We start from the raw sequence: 19,298 nt of genomic DNA, 5'->3' as shown, positions 1-19,298 counted from the left end.
CCCCCTGAATGAAAACATCCAAGAGCTTTACTAAGACCAACTACTTTCCCTGCATAACACCCGTGTTTACAACATCAAATTAGAAAAGCAACAGCAAAGACTATCTCTGTAATACATTTCAAAAGTAAAGCACATTACAGCTAAGATCTGGGTCAGTTTATTCTGTATAGATGGTGGTTCACATAGATGAGCTGGAACTGATGCAGGGATGGTAGGGAAAAACCTTATGAGATACAGTTCCTTTTCATATCAGAAATTAAAAAAAAAATGTAATTCCATGCAGAAAACCATAAAAATGGAAAATAACATCCTGAAAAAATTTGCCAGTGATGTGGGTAAGATCAACGGCAACACGAAACTTGTACTTTTTATATTCTTTGAACAGAGCTTCTCCTTCAAGGAAAACTAAAAAGGCATGCACCATCAACTCAGTGAAAAGAGGGGGAAAAAAAGAAGGTATGGACAAAAAGATATTTTAAAGTAGAGTGCCAGTGAGAAGCAGAGAGACAAGACTCTGGACAGTCGTTTCCCTCAGAGAGGTCTCCTGTAAGACCTGAAGCTCAGCACCTCAGCAGCAAGCACAGTTTGTGAAATGAACCGTAAGGTGAGATGACATCTCTTCTTACTCACTGCAATACCAGGAAAGCAACTTTATTTTATTTTCGTCTGACAGTAAGGATTTTGGCCTCACTTCATTTTTCTACTCGGCAGACAGCTGGCAGGGAAGATACCCGGCAAAAGGAGCAGAGAAACCAAGACCTGCAACAGCACAGTGGCGTACTTCCCTTTAGGGAGCGCTTTCACAATTGATCTGCACATTCTCACACACCGTGGACGCCCAGGATGGATGCAGATGAGATACAAAAGCCTGAGGGCCATGATTTATTGGGTCACTGGAGCTACGCATGAATGAAGGTGCTTCACAAGACACAGCAAATCCCTATTCTTGCCGTTTCTCCCCCCAGATAGTCAATTCATCTCTACATGTGACTCCCGGCTCCCTGTGAAGCTTCAGATGAGCGGCATGTGCACAAGCATCTCTCTTGTATTTTATTATTATTATTATTGGTATTATTCAAACTGTAAAAAATCTATATTAATGACTTTTCTGGAGCGTGTCCTCCACATCTTACTTGTCAGGTGTTAGCAGATGTTGCCATTTTATCTTCATTAAAAAAAACAAAAAAACAAGCAGCACGCTGCAGAACAATCAAATGCTATGGTTAAAATCATTAAGCTGGTTGTTGTGTGAATAAAACCATGTGTATGTTTATTTTAGTGTCTGCTAATCGAAATCCAAATCAAGATTTCTATATTGTCGGGGTAAAAACTGACAGTAGAACAGGATTATAAGTATTTAGCAGCAAAAACCAATTAGCATCTTATTTTTAAAGCATATCGCTTATTGGCCATAAATGCAGTGACTCAATCTCTTGAACTTTCGTCTACGCAGCAGGTCACAAGTTAGAAGAACATTGCAATCAATCTGAGGCCTGTATAAGCACGTCTTAAAATTACTGCAGAAGGTCAAACTTGGAGAAGCTGAAGAATTTGAACTAAACTTGAAGTGATGTGAAAAAGTATTTCCTTCTCGCAGATCTTCAGTTTTTGATTTTGATCAGATTCTTTATTGTTTCAGATCAACAAACACATTTTACCGTCAGGCAAAGATAACAAAGCAATTCAAAACAACCTGGCCTATAAAAGAAAAAAAAGAATTATCCTTTTTCTTGGTAAGTCATTAAGCTGTAATTAACCACTTTTTTTTTTTTTTTTTTAGCAATTTCAATGGCCAGACACAGGCCTGATTACTGCCAGACCTACAGAAACAAGGAATCGCTTATATAGATTTTTTTTTTTTTTTTTTTAGCAATTTCAATGGCCAGACACAGGCCTGATTACTGCCAGACCTACAGAAACAAGGAATCGCTTATATAGAACCTGTTGAACAACGCAAAGTCACTTAAAACACTGTGAAAAGCAACACAGCATGCTGTCAGCTAAAAAAATAAAATAAAATAAAAAAATTGAGAACAAATGGAAAAACAAAGCCTCTGACATCCATCAGTGTGAAAATAGTTACTAAGCCACTTCCGAGCCTCTGTGACTCCAGCAAACTGCAGGGAGTCACTGAGCAATGGCAGTCAAACATAGTGGGGGAGCTGCAATTATCTGGGGACGTTTCACTGCTTCACAACTTGAGCATCATTTTGTATTTGTCACTCAGATTTGCGTTGCCTGCAAAACAATGGGTGACAAAGAAGATAAAACAACAGATATCTGCAAAGGGGACAAATACTTTTTCATGATCAATGGTGGAATTTATATATATATATATATTTTTTTTATTATTTCAAATTTCATAATTTGACTGGTTATAGACAAGAGTATATCCAACTATAAAAGTGAAGTAATCCAAACTACATTTGAGTTTAAGCCGTCGCTTAGGAGCAACACAGTACCCGCAAATGCAAAAGAAAACAGAAAAGCACAATCACACACTTAATTGTTTTGCCACAGCAAATATATGTTAGTGGAAGCATTAAGTAAATGTCCTCCACTTTCCAGAAAAGACCTCTATTTTGAATATAAGATGTTTCCTGTCAAGAAAAGAGCCAATTTCAATTTTAGTTAAATGGACAGTGAAACTGAAATAAGATTTTTATTTTTGTGGCTTGAAGTTTTAATTTGAGCTACAGTTAAAACAAAGTTGTCGAAAGCAGCAAAAAGCAACACCACATTTTAAACCTATACAGATTACTGTTTAAGAAAAGAAATCTGAACAATTCCTTAATCTCATTGAGAGCCTTAACAGTGGGAATTCCCTCCCTCCTCCCCCCATTTTGGCAGCTTTGAAGTGGTCATTTCCTGTGTAAAGCAGTTTTCTGCTTACAGTCACACTCACAGAATTACTTCCTAAAAACACTATAAACAAAGCTTGAAAATGAATAACCCAAAGAAATTGAAATAGGTGAGTGATTTCATCTCCTAGGGAGCTACGGTAATAGAAAATAGCGTGATGGGGTGAGTAAAATACAAAGGTAAGTGGAGAACAACAGAAAAGACCAAAGGTTAAAACCTTCTTGCATTAAGAACATGTATGACTGTCAATTTAGTTTCTCCAAAAAAGTAATGTACCGAGTCTGTTAGCAAGCCACAGTAGAAGGACCTTAAAGATAAAAGCAGGTAAATCAAGTGCCTTTTTTGGTCCAAAGACTCTAATCTGACACGGGGGACAATTTATAGCAAATACAACACGACATAAATGACTTCATATCGAAACCAAACCAAACTGAAATGCAACCTCCTGCTCTCAGGAAGCCAAATGAGGCAGCAAGGCAAAAACTAGGCCAGTCTGGGCAGGGCAGTGGTGAGGCATGGCTCTCTCCTGGAGGAGATTACCAGGGTGCCATTAGAGCAGGCTAATAGAATGAGACAGGGAAGATGCTGGACAAATGTTCACTAAGTAAAGCAGAGTTGAATGGAGCCACCCTGATGCAAACCCAACGAGACAGCATAAATGCTTCTGTAATGCTGTATTCAGAGAGTGGTAGATCAAATGACAGAGAGCCCACAGTGGACACAATGAGCAGAGAGGAGGAGAGAAAGTGCTAAGGTGTGGCAACCTGCTCCGTCAGGGATACATTACAGGGTTTTATTATCATGGAGCTGTGCAAAGAGTAAAACAACACCTTGTGGAAAAAAAAAACAAAAAAAAAACACCATCTCACTTTTCTAAATACCCAAAACATATCACAGAAATGGTAGTTTGGAGATATTACCTTGAGTCAGTGGACTTCTGATGACTTGTCCAATCATTTTTTTGTGACAAAATCGAACAGGAAGCTAATCACTCTGCATCTAAACTAGAAACTAATGTTGCACCGAGCTGAAAAAGTAGAGCACAGGAAAAAGGAAGAGGCTTCAGATGCTGAGCTGCCTGCTGCCAGCCTCAATCCCCACATGTGTACAAACGTAACGTCAGCTGTGAAGCTCGTGACGGAGGGGTGAGTGAGTGAGTGGGCGGAGAGCGCCGAGCTTTCATGAGCGCATTAATATTTGATGAGGGTGCCTTTGAGGAGCACCTACCTAGCATGCAACAAGACGGAAACGTCTCGGAGCAAACATTCGTCAAGATCATTCGGGATCGCGAAACTGATCATTTGCGGACTGAAATTTCAGAAAGCCGAGAAGAAGTACTTCACTCCAAACAAATGGCAACATTCACAGCATTTTTTTTGTTTTTGTGTGCGATATCACAAGACCACTAAAGGGGATAATAAAGGAGACGGGTCCTGCCGAGCACTCAGCTGAGCATAAAAAAAAAGACTATTTATCGTGCTTCTCGCAGAGATTCAGCGTAAATTTAATTCGCCCCCTCTCATCATTTCACGGTTGACAGCTTAGTGGTTTCGCTCAGTCAACTATTTTCTGCCAAGGCAGTGAAGTCGTTTGAGCGGTGCCAGCTTTTCAAGGTCTTCGGTTGTGTCTGTGATGTCAGTTACCTTCATAAATCACAGCAAGCAGTCTGAAGCAACACTTTCTATATCCATCACAAAAATAAAGGTAAAAAAAAAAAAAAAGGATTTAGAGTGACAGATATTATATTTGACTTGAGAGTTTCATTTAACGCTTTAGCTAAATGACTCAGTCGAGACCAGCCGTTTTGAATCTGCATAGCTACAGTGGCACTGCAAAGTTGTTGTTTTTGTGTGTACGTGGTATGACTCTTGCCTTGAAATGTCAAGCCCCAGCTATACCTGGTCACAGGTATGAGTCACACTGCAGTTCAGAAGTTTTCAGAATCGGCCCCGACTCATCCATTAAAAGTCCTCCCCTGAGCTCTTCCCGAGGTGTAGGATGATGAGAACTGAAAGTCTTGGCAGACCTTCTGCAAATCTAATTAGAAGCTCAGATGTCAAGTCTCCCCCAACGGCATCATCACGAGACTCCCAGCGTCACCAATACTTCAGCTCCTCGCATTTAGGTGCGAAAGAGACACTTTACCGTGCACCCTATGCCAATCGTGACCCGTTATTAAATGACAAACAGAGTCAAGTTCAGGGGTGAAACATCAAGATCTTCCTGGTACGCGGAAAATGCGCGGGACTCAGAAATGAAAAGAAAATGGAAGATATGCGATTTAAACGATCAAAGGGATTCTTTTCTGTAATGAAACAGTATTTTATTGAGCTTAACATAGAGCTTTTTGTCTGAAGCCTGAGACTGAGAGCAGCTTTATGTTCCATCAGAAATTGTGTAAGGTTCTCAGGAACAGTTTCATGTACTTAATATGTTTCCCTTCCTAAATCCTAACCATTTAAATCAATGTTCTCATAAGTACAGAGAGTGATTTACCAACTCCATTTTGAATTTAGACATGATGGTGCTTTCTTATCTTTATCTTATCTCATCTTTTCGTGCCACACTTCTTTTTTCTCAATTCTCTGATATGCTTGGATGCAGAACTCTGAAAAGCCTGCTTCTCCAGCGCTGACCTTTTGTGACCTCCTTGTGGAGATGATCAATGACACGTCAGTAGTCTTCCTGCCTACTGACCCACAGTGGCAGGAAACCTTTGCAGGTGTTTCGAGTTAATTAGCTGATTAGGGTGTCACATAATGAGTTTCCAATAATTATCTTTTTCACGGCATTCTATTTTTCTGAGACACTTAATTTGGTGGTTTTGTTATCTGCTAGCCATAATCATGAAAATTGCAAAAAAGGCAATGGATTGGAATATTTCACTATGTTTATGAGTTTCTGGGATGACTGGCAAGAAATATTGAACTTTTAGACAATATTCAGATTTTTTTAAGGTGGACCTTGGTTTTACATCAAGTAGTAATCGGTAGTAATTTTTCATAGCACTTTGAATGACAATCTGCTTTTGCAGTTGTTTAGTCACTATGCGAAAGTTTTTGTAGGCATTTGATTTATAACTCATAACTCCAATGTTTTAAAAGCGCTTAATTTTATATCTTAACCTATGACTGTGTCATTACCTCAGGATGCAAAATGCCAGAATCTGTCAAAAAGAATAAAAATGACCGCTCTCTTGCTTGGAGTGTGTTTTTTTATTATTATTCTACCTTATCCTTTTTCCCATATTTACAAGACGCAGTGTTTCCAATAAAACCAGATTTAGCAAAGTCAATAAAAATAACAGTCTGAGTGGTGCTTTGTGTGAGATCCCCAGCAGACATATCCTGTGTGAGTAAATAGAATACAATACAATTAGGCCAACTTCCTTTTGGTTCCATTTTCCTGTGGCTCCTTGTTTTCCACTGAATCTACGGATGATATTTCATACCAAACACGTTTCACAGCTGCAGCTATTTTTCTTTGGATGCCAACGGTTTTTGGCTGAATGAGAGCGAGCGCGATATCAAGACCCATCCTACTAATACGTTTTTATTTAGTTATTTTAGCATCAAAACTACTGTCAGAGATCATTGAAGTGGATCGGATGGTATCAAAAAGTGTAGCATTTTTGATGTACCTTCTATTTGTTGTTTAAAGAACAATTCAAACAAAACATTAAAATCAATTAGGCACCACTGAAAGTTGAAGTTGTAGTTCATTTTACATGCAAACTCATTATTTGAATATCAAAATGACGCAGACGCTCGTGGCTGAAAAGATTTGAGAGGAACTTTTGTTTTTGCCCTTGACAACAGGAATATTAAGAAATGTTGCTGCACTTTGTGTCCTTTAAAATCACAGCCAAGCGATACCTTCAAAACTACGGTGGCATGGTCATAAATTGTTCAAATATATTCTAATCAACACACGCATTCTACAAATACTAGTGGGAATAAAGGGATAAATTCTCAGCGCTAAGACATTATGTGAAATGAGAGCAGTAGTTTATGGCAGGAACTAGAGTCACCCAGTAACATGTCGGTTCATAACACTGATATTTCCGTCTGATGCTTCGCATTAAAGCAAATCCCCTATTTTGACTTGGAATGACTCGGCAGGGTTCAGATGAACAAGCACAACAGTCTTTCAGCAATCTTTCTGTCTCGTAACAGAACCCACAGTCTTTTGTTCTTGTTCAGTTTGTGACCTGGTGGATGTAAAGACCATATCACATGACGCAAAGCTTTCAAGGATTACACGATAAGACTTAAAGATACAAACCTCTAAGGGTTCCCCTCCAAGCTAAAGAAACGAAAGAGAGCTTATCATGCTTGATGCTAAGAGAACGGCAAGATGAGGCAATGTTGGACATAATAATAAAGCTCATAAGTATGTAACAGAATGACACACATTTACATTGACTTAACCTACAGAACATGTTTTATTCTAAAACCATGTATTACCTACAAACATTTACTCTTCGGAGATGACTGTAAATATAAAACCTAAGCCCTCGCTTCACTTTGTCAAACAGTTTCAGTGTAAAACATTGGCCATCTGTTACGTGGAATTTTTTTTTTATTATTAGAAGGGAATTTCCTAATCTTTACAGAATACACTTGTTTCAAATGTCTGTCACTTTCAGACCTTGTGTCTGTGTTTCACTCCGAGTGTAGGGAGCTATTCCAAGGCTTTAAACATCTGTGGGCTTACCGAGTGAAAGACATTGCTGATAAGCGTGGCTAAGTATAGCTCTAATGATGGGCCACATGCAGCAGCCGGTAGGGCAAGGAGGATAAAAGAAAAGTCAAAGTCAAGTGGTTCAAGTCGACAACACCGCAGCAGATGAAAGGTAACAAAATGACCGAACATGCAAAGAGGGATGTCCTCTGTGCTATCAAATGTGCCATTTGTCAAGATTGTGCTATCTAAACACCAATTAAGATTAGAGAGCCATGGACATACATGGAGCAAGTAAAAAATAATTTTTAAACGGATGTTTGCATGTAGCCAATTGTCTGGGATGCTGCTTGACCTCCACCTTGCTATGTGGTGAGTCTAAGTCTCTGTTGAACTTCTGGCGCTGTCAAAGCAAATGACTTCACATGTCTCCCTGCTGCCAAAAAGGCCCCTGATGAAAGCACATTTAAACCTCCCATCAGCCTGAGGGGAGCCCCTCCTGGGCACCATGCTGTCTTGGAATGACTGCAATGCACAGAGTAATGAGACGTGTGTGATTTCACACGTGGTCCACATAGCAGACATGAGGACTGTGAGGGGGAAAACACGCAGTAGAGAAAAGTTACGCGCATTCTGAATTTGGGTGGTCTTTTTAAGTCATTGTGGACGCTCAGCTGCTGCTGGTGCAATTAGCCCATAAACACACGCTCGGCCCAAGGTGGTGCACCACGGCTTTTGCCGACAGGTGCCTGTGGAAAACACACACGGGTTCGCATGTAGGAGCATGTGCAGCTGCCCTAATCCGGGAGAAACCACAGGTGTCCATCTCACTTAGTTAGACTGTACTGAAAGCCAGTGGGCGCTTTGCACCGTCTGGTCTGTACATGCTGCCGCTTTAAATGGACCGCACATGCACGCTCAGACGCTATATGGCAACAGGCTTGACTGACAACAACTTCAGCTGTGGCGTAAAAATACGATCATATGGTATTAAAAACCCTGGCTAAAATTTAACGTCTGTCTGCTGAAACTTTATGACTGCGTGAGTCATCATCACTCGCCCTGGAGTCCTGTGACATATGCCCAGGCAGTATGTACAAAGCCCTGAAAAAAGCAAAGGCTAACACAAGGGAGAGCATAATTTTAGATTTTTGTTCAAATATTAATCTGAGCAGGTGCATTCACCCCCATTTACTCCGATAGCCCTAAAAAAACAACTGCCATTAAACTCTAATTAGCAGTCTAACTTCGTGTAATTTATCAGTATACAAATGTGAATAGAAGTTTCCTTAACAGACTAAGCTTTTAACATCCCTCCTGTTTGAGATTTGCAGAAATAAAAATTATTTCTCATGCTTCTAAAGGCTTGGCCGACCTCATTCATGGAACAATGACTTAATGCTATGACTGTAGGGGGTGACGATGCAAGAGAAAACCCATCAGCCTCATTGGACAACCAGGAGGATGAACACAGTGATGAACTCGGTATCGAGCTAACACAACCAAAACATAATTAAATCTTTGACCGGTACAGATCAGATTTACAGTGTGCTTGGCGACTTACCTTAATTATTCCTCCAGCATGGCTCCCCATCCAACTGCGAGTAAGCAGCCCGGTTGTTTTCCCGTCAACAGCATGTGGTAAAGAAAAATCTGCAGCGGAAGTTAATCTCTGACTTCGCTTAAAACGTGCTGGGATGCAGTGATGAAGTTACTCGCCAGCAGAAGTTCAAGCAGTCACCATCAATCAAATCAACCCAAGCACATTGAAGTCGTAAAGAAGGTCTGGTTATAACGCTTACTCTTGTAAAGTAGTTTGTGTGGGGGTTTTTTTTAATCAAACATTTCCCTCAAATTGTTTTAAAAACACGACGCGGCTATATGTTTACGATCCGCTAGTTGGCAGCTGACAGCTGCTAAATGGACTTACAGTGGTGGTAAGTAGACCAAAGGAGGAGAAGTTGGTCGTAAAAACAAGATCGTAAACTCAGACGTAATAACACAGCGTTTTGTTGATAAGCTACCCACACGACACAGTACAGCAGCGCCGGGCTCCCCCAGGCAGCAGCGGCTGTTTCTCATTACGACATCCGCCCTCCTCTTCGCTCTGCTGGGCGGAGCTTGGAGCTGTCAGCCTGGGTATGCTAATCTGACAGTTGACGGCGGCTAATGGGCCACAGTTTGTCTTTACGTTTTTTCATGACAGGCTTCTAGGTCCAAATAAATACCACATTCCTAACGTGACAGTAAACGTATCATGTTTTGGACATACATTTTATCTTGATATGTTTTGTTTTATTTTATTTTTAACTTTGTTGCTGTTGCTGCAAAGTCAACCTCACGATTGATTTCGTTCTAATTTATAGGTAAATTTTATTTGTTTATTTATTTATTTATTTATTTATTTTAATTAAACAATAATTTAATTTAACTTTTGTACTTATTCTTTCATAGATAATTTTTATTTTTTTTATTTTTATTCCAAAGTCAATTCTGTCAGATTGCTACAATAAAAGACAAACAAAAAACTATATATCAACAATTTAATATTCAGAGCTTTCTGTCCACAAGCCAACTTTACTCAGAGAGAATGTTTCCAAAATATTTTATAAAATATTCTAAGAGCACTATGTTATGGTTCTAAAAGCCAGCAGCCAAAATAACTCACAGAACAGAATGAAAGTAAAACTACTGACAGAAATGTTGACTTTAGATTTCTCCTGCTTATCGTTAAGCTGTTATTCATAAATGAAACCACAAGAGGGCAGTATTGTAGTTTTGTTTTGTTTTTTTGCCAGTCATAGCTCAGATTCTCATTATCCTTCTTCTCACACTCCTTCCTTTTAGTGCCATGTTTCATGCTTTTGTCTGTCTGGGATATATTAAAGGTCTTAGCGTAAAAAAAGAGAGAAAAAACAATAGAGCAAAAAGAAGTGTATTCATAAATCACACTGTGGACCAGTCCCAACTGCAATAAATGCCATCTACCTCTCACAAAAACGTTCTCCTCACTTCCCCCCTCTGGAAAGGGAGCAAACACACGCCAAAGCAGAAAAAAAATTATATAGAGCAAAGATGTGAAAATGTCTGTATGTTGATGGATCAAACAGAAGAAAGACAAAAGTTTCAACACAGCCTGAAAGGAGGAGGAGAGACGAGAGATATCTGGAGACAAGGTGAAGAAGAAGAGCAGCAAAGGAAAGGTGGAACGGGGATTCCTGGTAAGTTTCTTCACTTCTCTATCATCAAAATAGTGTAATAAGAAAGAAATTCAACTGTTTGACTATATATATATAAAAACTTCCACAACTAAAAGTCAAGAGTACTCTAAGTGTGAAGCAATGCTCTCCTTACTCCTTAAAATTACGTTTTGTGGTCTTCTGGATCCTCAGTGTGCCTGCTTGTTTCCTACTGCAGGCACAACCTGTGTTATCAGCTTGAATTGATAGTAAGCAAATCACAGCAAAAGAAGGGAGAAACCATCATCTGTTAACCTCACCAAACTTCCTTATTTGCCACTTTTTACTGCAGTGGATGTCTCAGTCATGAAGCTGAACTTGATACTTGCCTTCTTTCTCCTTATTTACCCATACGCAGCCATGGTAAGTTTTTCTAAGTATGATTATCCACAAAAAGATTCACTTTGCTACACGTTATAGTTAAAAATAGATGCTGTGTTGCTTTTGTGACCTCTGTCTGCCTTTGATTTCAGACACAATTACAGATAGAAGATTCTTTAGATCATCTATTTGTTGCTGCAGCTATCAGATTGCCTGGTTATAAGTTTTAAAATAAAAAAAATATATATATACGAGTTATGGGAGCCTGGCTCAAGCACTTGGCCACCTGCATGTAATCTGGGAAACTTTTGGGGGGCAGATGTGGAGCTGGCGTAAACTACAAAGAGTCTTCAAATGCGTCTCGTGGAGATAGAATATTATTTTCACTGTGGTTTTGAATTTTTTTTTTTTTAGATGTTTGCAAACCTGTAAGTGACTTAGATTATAATTTTGGACTAAAATGGTAATTCACTGACGCCTCTGAAATAAAATGAACACCCATGATCCTTTAGCTTTCTGTGCTGAGCTTGGCAGATAACTTTCAGAATATGCGTGTCATTTTGGCGCAGGGAGGCAGAGCTCTGCGCAGACAGAGAGAAGCTGAAGAGAGGCTCACACCATACATTGGTAGAGTGGACCCAGGTAAGATCCAACAGCAAAGGAAAGCCGTATGTGTCTGCATGAAAAAGTCATCTAAGGCTAAGAATAAGCAAGCATATTTTTCCCGCTACCTGGTATTCATGTAATAAACATGTAGAATCGGAAAAGATGACCACTTTACTTATCCCATGTAGAGGACAAAAAAAAAAGTGAAATACTTAAAAAGAAAAAAAAATGACAAGCAGACATTAAAAATATCTATAGTCAAGGTTAGGGTTAGACAAATACCCTTTCTTTGTGTGTGTAATGATAAAAGTTTAAAGGATATCTCCAAGTTTCATACTTACGCTTACTTAAAATTGTTCAGTCCATTGGGTCATTTTCAGTCAGATTATCGGCACAAACTACTGTTCAGGAAAGTGTTGGTATCTTTGGTGTGTTTTTGGTGTTTTGGAAAAAAGACGTGGAAATAATGCTGCGCATGCTGTTCATTCTTTCCCTGACGGCTCTTTTCATTTCAACACAATCTCAACAGTTTACTCATGTCTTCGCTCAAGAGGGGATCACCTCAAGATCCCAGCTTTCAAAGCTCAGCTGCCTTGTATTTTATAAAAAATAGCTGACTTGTTTAAAATGAAAAAAAGGTGCGCAAATAATAATTTATACCTTGTTTACTATTTCAGAAAAGCTTTGTGAGCTGCTCAGATGCCACAGTCCCGTTGGATCTTGGTGCCAAGTAGTTCAGGAAAAGGGAATTCTCACACCCAAGTGTGTTTGTCCGCAGTCATGCCCACGGTAAACACCCTGCGTGACTCTTTTTTTTTACTATTTTGTGAGCAAATCGTTTCAATGACTTTACATTGGTCAAGTTCCCTTGTGAAGATACTTGCAAAAGTATTCACAAACATTGACCTTTGTCAGTACATATTCAAAAATGTTGTGTATTTTCTTGAAATTTTCTGGTGCACTGCCTTATGGTGTCAACGTATTGCAAAGATATGACATAAAAGATGGAGGTTGTATTTTCCAAAAAAAAAGTGAGTCATGGGATGCATTTGTGTTTAGTCCTAGATTCAATATTTTCTAGGATTACCTTTCTTTTGAATCTTTTGTTCTTTTTTTGTATCTTTTTGTTTGCTCATAAATGGTCAGAAGACAGCTTTATGTACCGAATTAAAAATTGGAAATTTTAAATTAAATGGTGGCCAAATACGAATGTATGCCACATTTTCCAGATTTTAGCTTGAATTTTTCTTTTTTTTTAAAAAAAAATCATGTATTCTTTTTCACTCACCTGCTCTCTGTAAACCATGTTTGAAGTGCACACACTCTGTGATCTGTGTGGGCGCTGACTTGTTCCATCAGGCAGAGGGCGCCAGTGTGCAGTGTTCTTGGAAAGACCTACGGGAACAAGTGTTTGCTTCACAAAGAAGCCTGTCGGAAGAGGCGCCGCACTGGAGTGGCCCACTCAGGACCCTGTTTGGGTAAACACGCACAACATTCAGTATGTCGCGGAGTATCCGCAGTTCTCTCCAGCTTTCTAGATCAGCTCTCTTATTCCCTTTCCTTTCACCAGTCCTCAAGAGCGAATGCACCGAGGAAGAGCTGGGCCAGTTTCCATATCGTCTCCTGGACTGGTTTCTTCTCCTGAGGCGAATGAGGGAGTCGTACACACCTGCAGCTCTGCCACAAACCTGTCTCAGCCACGGCGAGAGGACGCAGCTGGCAGAGGTCAAAGTTTGGGGTTGAAAGTGACTAAAAAAGCAGTCGACTCGTAGGAGACCTTTGTAAAGCAATACATTTGATTTATCGCCTACGATAACATCAGCCAGCGATGACACAATGCGAATCAATATCAACCGCGAATTGAATTACTTAAGAAACTAAAACTGGAAGAACGACAAGCTAAGAGATTGCTTTCGCTCCCAGTGTAACCCTACTCCAAACACAAAGTTTTTTTTGTTTGTTTTTTTTCCCCCCAACAGACACCGTGTTGCCCTTTGTGCACTTGTCTGGTGGCTGATCGATGCTAACAACCAACTGGAAGTGGCGAGTTCTTCTGTTGCTTGTGGCCTGGTTGCCCACAAACTGAGATAGGGGCTCTCAGGAACACAATGCATGCTAGGGGTTTGGTCAATATCCGCTGAATTATTCAATAAGATGATGAAAGAGGGATAACTTAACAGCCTCTCTCCAGCAACCCTTGATCTCCACAGCCTCACATAAATTAAATGAAAACCTGTGCATTATTTCCAGTATGTGGGAAGCGATATGTGATGTAAAAGAGTAGAAGCTTTTCAAATATTATGAAGGTTGCCGTTTAACTTGCTTAGAGAGGTAATATCTAATAATTATTTTTTTTAAATCATACAGTGTGAAAGCATGTGTGCCTCTTTTCCAAATTTTGTCACATCACTCAAAGTGTATTTTATTAGGATTTTATGTGCTAGACCGACACAAAGTCGTGTGTATTTGAGAAAAGAGTGAAAAGTGATACCGGGTTTTCAGAGATTCTTGTAAATGAAATCTGAAAAGTGTGGAGTGGAGTACAATTATCCAATTGTGCTACATTTTTTTCTCATTTTGAATGATGGGTTGAACAGTTCTCCATGAGGTGTACAAAGTTTGGGACATTGTTTTTGTAACCTAATTCTATTTTAAATGTCTCCACTACTTTATCTCTTAGTTGGGTTAGAGTTAATCACAAATCTGATTGGAAGATAGACTCTACTTCTTCTCCTGGCACCAGTATTTCAATGAATTTATTTTATTTTTTTTAAAAATATGATCAGCATGAAAAGGAAACATTATGTAAATTAAAAAACAACAGTAGGCTGAGAATGGAGCCTTGAGGTGCACCACAATTCAATTTCACTCTTTATAAATTATTACTTTTAATAAACTGAGCCTGACCTTCAATAGAGCAATATTAATATTAATGTATTATTAAAATGCAGCAAAGTGCAATAATCTTCTTACTTCTACATCTCTCTCTCTCTTTTGTTTTTAGGAAAGCTTTACTTTACTGGACAAGAACAAAGATGGAAAGTTGAGCAGGAGGGATCTGAAGAAGCTGCATTACAAGAAGATGCCTTCGGAGCGCTGCGCTACACCGTTCTTCCTGTTAGTCCCATCTGCACCCATTTACAAACGCGTCGAATAAAACACATTCCTTTTCATACATATAACTATTTGATTTTTAAGACGATTGTAACATATCTCTAGTTTTGATCTATTTTTTTTTTTTTTTTACAAAGCAACATGCAGCCGTTTAACTTTGCTCATATGCTCATGTTGACGTGACCTCGAGTCACACAGAGAGGTTCATGGTGGAAACCTTCTGTCTCTTGCAATATGTTAGCTTGCAGCTAATCGCCATTACGATGAGGTTGAAATGTATCACAGGGCAATGTTTCCCCCCCCCCCCGACTCTGATCAAGTTGCGCCTCCCACCATGCTGTTCCCTCTCTGCACGCCATCCATCCATCCTCCACGCTGGGCAGTGCTTCCTTCCTCATCCTCCCCGCTGATCTCATATGACCACACAATTTCTCCGTTAACTTTCTCTTTCTTTACCTTTTCCTCTCCCCATTCCCTCCTCTTTACCCACCGTCTGCTTCGTTTTTAGCTCATACGTTTATCCCCTTCCTATGTCAGTCTGTCCTTCATTGTATCTCTCCTGTCATCATTCCAAGTGCTATTTTTCTCTACAATCCACTTGTCCATTCACCCACTCGCCGCCCCCCCCCACACACACACACACACACACACCGCCACCTCGTGCTATTTTTCTCTACAATCCACTTGTCCATTCACCCACTCGCCGCCCCCCCCCACACACACACACACACACACACCGCCACCTCGCTCTGCCAGTCTTCAGTGACAGGTTTTGTGTCAGTGGGGCTGTCTGTGTCAATGTCAAGCCATTCCCAGCAATGATAATGTTTATTACCCATTGTGTCCCCTGCCGCTCACGGATTAACACAAATTGAAGGAGTACCCTTCAGAGATAACGCCGTGCGGCGAACTCAAAGACAATGACAGCTGTGTTTTCCCGATCTCAGTCTGCTTTGCGGTGATGCCTCTTTAATGCATTCCCATTCTGTCTCCACGCAGCAAATCTCTAGTCGTGTGCATACGCATTGCCAGAATTGGTCGAATGTGCCACGTTACCGTATTGTGCTGTGCTTGCAGGTCTTGTGATCGCGACAAGAACAGGAAAGTCACTGTGAAAGAGTGGACAGCCTGCCTGGTGGATCGTTCCGAGGCCTGGTTTTATCGTTTCATGTGTCAGTTACAACTTTTGTTTTCCAAGTTTTGATAATTATTACCAAAAAAAAAAAAAATCAAGAGAGACATAGATAACATATTTCAACAAGTATTTGTGCTGATCACTAGACTCTTTTGCCATTTCCTCTCTTGAATTAATTTTTTTACTAGTACCCTTATACATTTCCATTACCTTATCTGTTGTCTGTTTGTATTTAATTTCAGTAAAGCCTTGTTGTGTGTGGGTTACAATGAGAGACGATCTGAAAAGTGAAGGCTGCATTGATTCAGCAGATGATTAGTTAGTTAAATCTTTCATAATGAACATTCACTGAACGTCTAATTCAGCAGATGAATTAGTGACTTTGATTCAAGTACAAGTCAATAACCCCCCCCAAAAAAAGATTTGTTAATTTCTCTCATGAACAGATGTGAAAACTAAATGAACATAGTATACCTTCCTTTAGCAATCTTTAATAAATAAGATCAGTTTTAACCATTCTTCTCTACGAGCTTTTAGCTGAAAAATGAAGGATGATTTTTTTTCTGTTTCTCACTGTCCACAGTGGTGATTTTTGTTTTTGTACCTTGTCCACAGCAATGAAAATGGGCTCTAACCAGCTGTGTCCTACTGTCAAACAAGAACTCCTGCATCTCCTTTGAACTTGCATCAGTACAGCAGCCTGATTAAATAAAAAATAACAGTTTATCCGCAAACACTGTCGACTTCTCTGTCTCACTGCTTGTAACATGGCAATTCATCACACTAACTTCATTTGCTGTCTGTTCATTGCATTGTACAGACGCCCTAAATGCCCGAACAAGACCTCCTCTGCCAATTACGTTTACTGCTAATTACTTTTGGTGACATTTCTACAATTGTGTTGTAAAACGTCGAGGACAATGGGTAATACTGAAACCAAACGAACACGGCATGCTTTGAATAACCAATTAGAGGGAAAGACGGCTGCGGCGGAGTTCACAGAAAGATACAAGAAGCAAGATCGAAGACAAAGATATGTGTAGGAGAAATCCTTAGTGCGAAGTGACGTGACCAGAGAAGGCAAAGGGATAATAAAAGGAGGTTAACCAGAGCAGTAGTGAAAAGTGTCATGGGGCATCTGCAGAAGCCGACGGAGGAAAGACGTGAAGAAAAGGGAAAGAGAAAATGTGTTTGTGAAAGATGGGAAGGGGTAATGCACTGTAAATGGGACTGCTAGTAATGGAGTAATGCATAAAAAATGGATCAGAAATGAAGGAAAGATGGAGAACAGAGAGAAAGAGAGAGAGGTGGCGGTAACTGAGAGGGAGACAAAATGCGAGAGAGAGAGAGAGAGAAAGGAAGAAAGAAAAATGGCATAAAATATAAAACACTGTGCACTAAAAACTCTTGTTGCAACTTTGTGAAAGCTTCAAGGGTACATGAGGCAGAACTGTTGGAGGAAATGTCTGGCCTGCAGTGGACTTCTCAGTATGACTGGTTTCCCTGGACTAATTAGCCTTCGAATATGCCCTGCCTGCAGGATGAGGGGAAGAAAAAGAGACATCAGGAGGAGGAGAGGTTTCTGGACTCAGTGTGAGATGCAGCTCCAGCCCAGACTTAACGCTAATGATGATTAAGAACTGCTCACTAGAAATGTGTTTTTAAAAAAAACAGTTTATCTTTAAGATCACACTCAAGATGTTTTCTTTTTAATCAGATTAAAGTAATTTTTTTTCCTCAACTGTAATGTGAACCACTGGAGAGATCAAATTTGTTTTGGAACACAAATTCAAAAGTGTTCTGGGTTAAAGTGGCGTAGGAGCAAAACACAGGCAGGATGATGCTGATGTGGTAGCTTAATGAGAAGAACAGGAACGATAAACCAATCATTTCAGGCTGCGAGAGAACACATTTAACTTTACTCATTGCACAGGTGGCAGCACTCTGTCACAGTACCACGCTGAAACTTATTAAACTCAGCTTCCCTTTAAAAGTTATTCCATCGACCATAGAATTGGGCAAATTGAAAATACGAAAATAAATTTGCTCAATGGAGACATGCAAATATTGAAAAAAACTCAGGTTTTTCGGTAAAATGTTTTTGCGCTAGGATGAGGTGGGGGGGTTTTTCGGACAATTTGACATTTTTGTATTTTGCAAAATTGCAATGGAAACATTTTTTTTTTGCATCATTCGATCAACAGCGGGATTTTACTACAGGAGAAAAAGACAAAGAAGACAACAGGAGGGTGATGGTTTGTTTTTATATTACTGGCGATGAGCGCTAATGCCTGATATATGAATACACCTACATTTTTCAACATCAGCAGAATATCAAGAAAGACTTGTACACTTTTGTAATGGAAAGGCAGCTGCAGGTTGCTTCCCCTCCCAGCTGTTTCCTGTCTCTTGCTGGACTCTCCCTCTGCTGTTTTTCATTTTCCCCTGATTAGTCCTCTTTGTTACCTGGTCAGGTCACCATGACATTTAGCACTTAATCCTACGGAAGAAGATTAGGGCCACTGGAAAAAAAAGAAGAAAAAAAAAAAAGAATTCAGACTTTTCATCTCAGAATTCTGAGATTAAAGTCAGAATTTTTTTATTTTATTTTTTTCCCCCCAGTAGCTTTAATCATCCTCCATATAACCCATTTTAGCAAGTTCCAAAGTTTTTATTTTTATTTATTTTTTTTTTACAAATTTACTTGTCATTTTATACAAGCCATACTTTTTTTTTTTAAACTCTAAATGGTGATTTATTTTTTTAATTAATTGAATTTCAAAATATTACAATGACGACTGATGCCGGTGATTGCACGAACCTTAACGGAGTAAACAGCTCAGGTCATTTTATCTGCAATTGTCTGAAATCTATTCTCCACTTAACAAACAACATGTTAGCAAAAACTAAGACAAATTTTTTCTTTTTGGCTGATCAATTTAAATCCTAACCAGCTCGACTTGTCAGATTTTGGATGCAATAAATGTTTCTGTGCATTGCACTTCGACACTTCTTGTTACCTTTCTCTACATTTCTTGGAAAGTTCCTTTCAAGGTGTTTTTGTTGTCCTTTAAACCTGGATGTGCTAAGCAACACTAAGTATATTTGAGTTTATTTGCTTGTGCTAATTTTACTTCAGCAAATCATTAAGAAATAATCTTTAGTGGGATTAATAATAAAAATAACTCCTGTTCATTTTGACTGACTAAATAAATCACTGGTTTGGTAAACATCTAGCTAGAGCCTCTGCTTCGTTAGATTTCCAGGGATAAATGAAGAATTCCTCCTTCAGACAGAATCATGATGGATTTACGAAACTAATAATTTTTCTCCTTACA

General features: G+C 39.4%; 2 protein-coding genes across 7 annotated transcripts in view; one reads left to right on the top strand and one right to left on the bottom strand.

Annotated features, from left to right (window-relative positions):
• Positions 1-9,687, bottom strand: part of ccser2a (coiled-coil serine-rich protein 2a) — a 60,741-nt gene extending 51,054 nt beyond the window's left edge. For 2 of the 5 annotated variants that reach the window (XR_001661329.1, XM_016668024.1), the window contains exon 1: positions 9,110-9,687. The gene's annotated coding sequence lies outside the window, so the exon portion shown is untranslated. The remainder of the gene's footprint in view (positions 1-9,109) is intronic. The other 3 variants (XM_007545449.2, XM_016668023.1, XM_007545450.2) reach the window with 2 other exon arrangements.
• A 620-nt stretch (positions 9,688-10,307) lies between these two features.
• Positions 10,308-16,694, top strand: sparcl2 (SPARC-like 2). Of its 2 annotated transcripts, none has more exons than XM_007545448.2 (9): positions 10,308-10,766; positions 11,077-11,147; positions 11,675-11,747; positions 12,389-12,500; positions 13,071-13,189; positions 13,282-13,436; positions 14,716-14,828; positions 15,903-15,997; positions 16,576-16,694. In XM_007545448.2, the coding sequence occupies exons 1-9, from the start codon at positions 10,523-10,525 to the stop codon at positions 16,638-16,640; spliced, it is 1,047 nt and encodes a 348-aa protein (XP_007545510.2). In that variant the 5' UTR covers positions 10,308-10,522; the 3' UTR covers positions 16,641-16,694. The 2 variants fall into 2 exon arrangements, with proteins under 2 accessions (XP_007545510.2, XP_016523515.1); XM_016668029.1 differs by having other exon boundaries at positions 10,315-10,766; positions 10,963-11,147.
• The last annotated feature ends 2,604 nt before the right edge of the window (positions 16,695-19,298 follow it).

Source organism: Poecilia formosa, unplaced genomic scaffold (assembly GCF_000485575.1).
Source record: "Poecilia formosa unplaced genomic scaffold, Poecilia_formosa-5.1.2 Scaffold12, whole genome shotgun sequence".
NCBI classification, from domain to species: domain Eukaryota; kingdom Metazoa; phylum Chordata; class Actinopteri; order Cyprinodontiformes; family Poeciliidae; genus Poecilia; species Poecilia formosa.
This window is presented reverse-complemented; position numbering and strand designations above follow the sequence as displayed.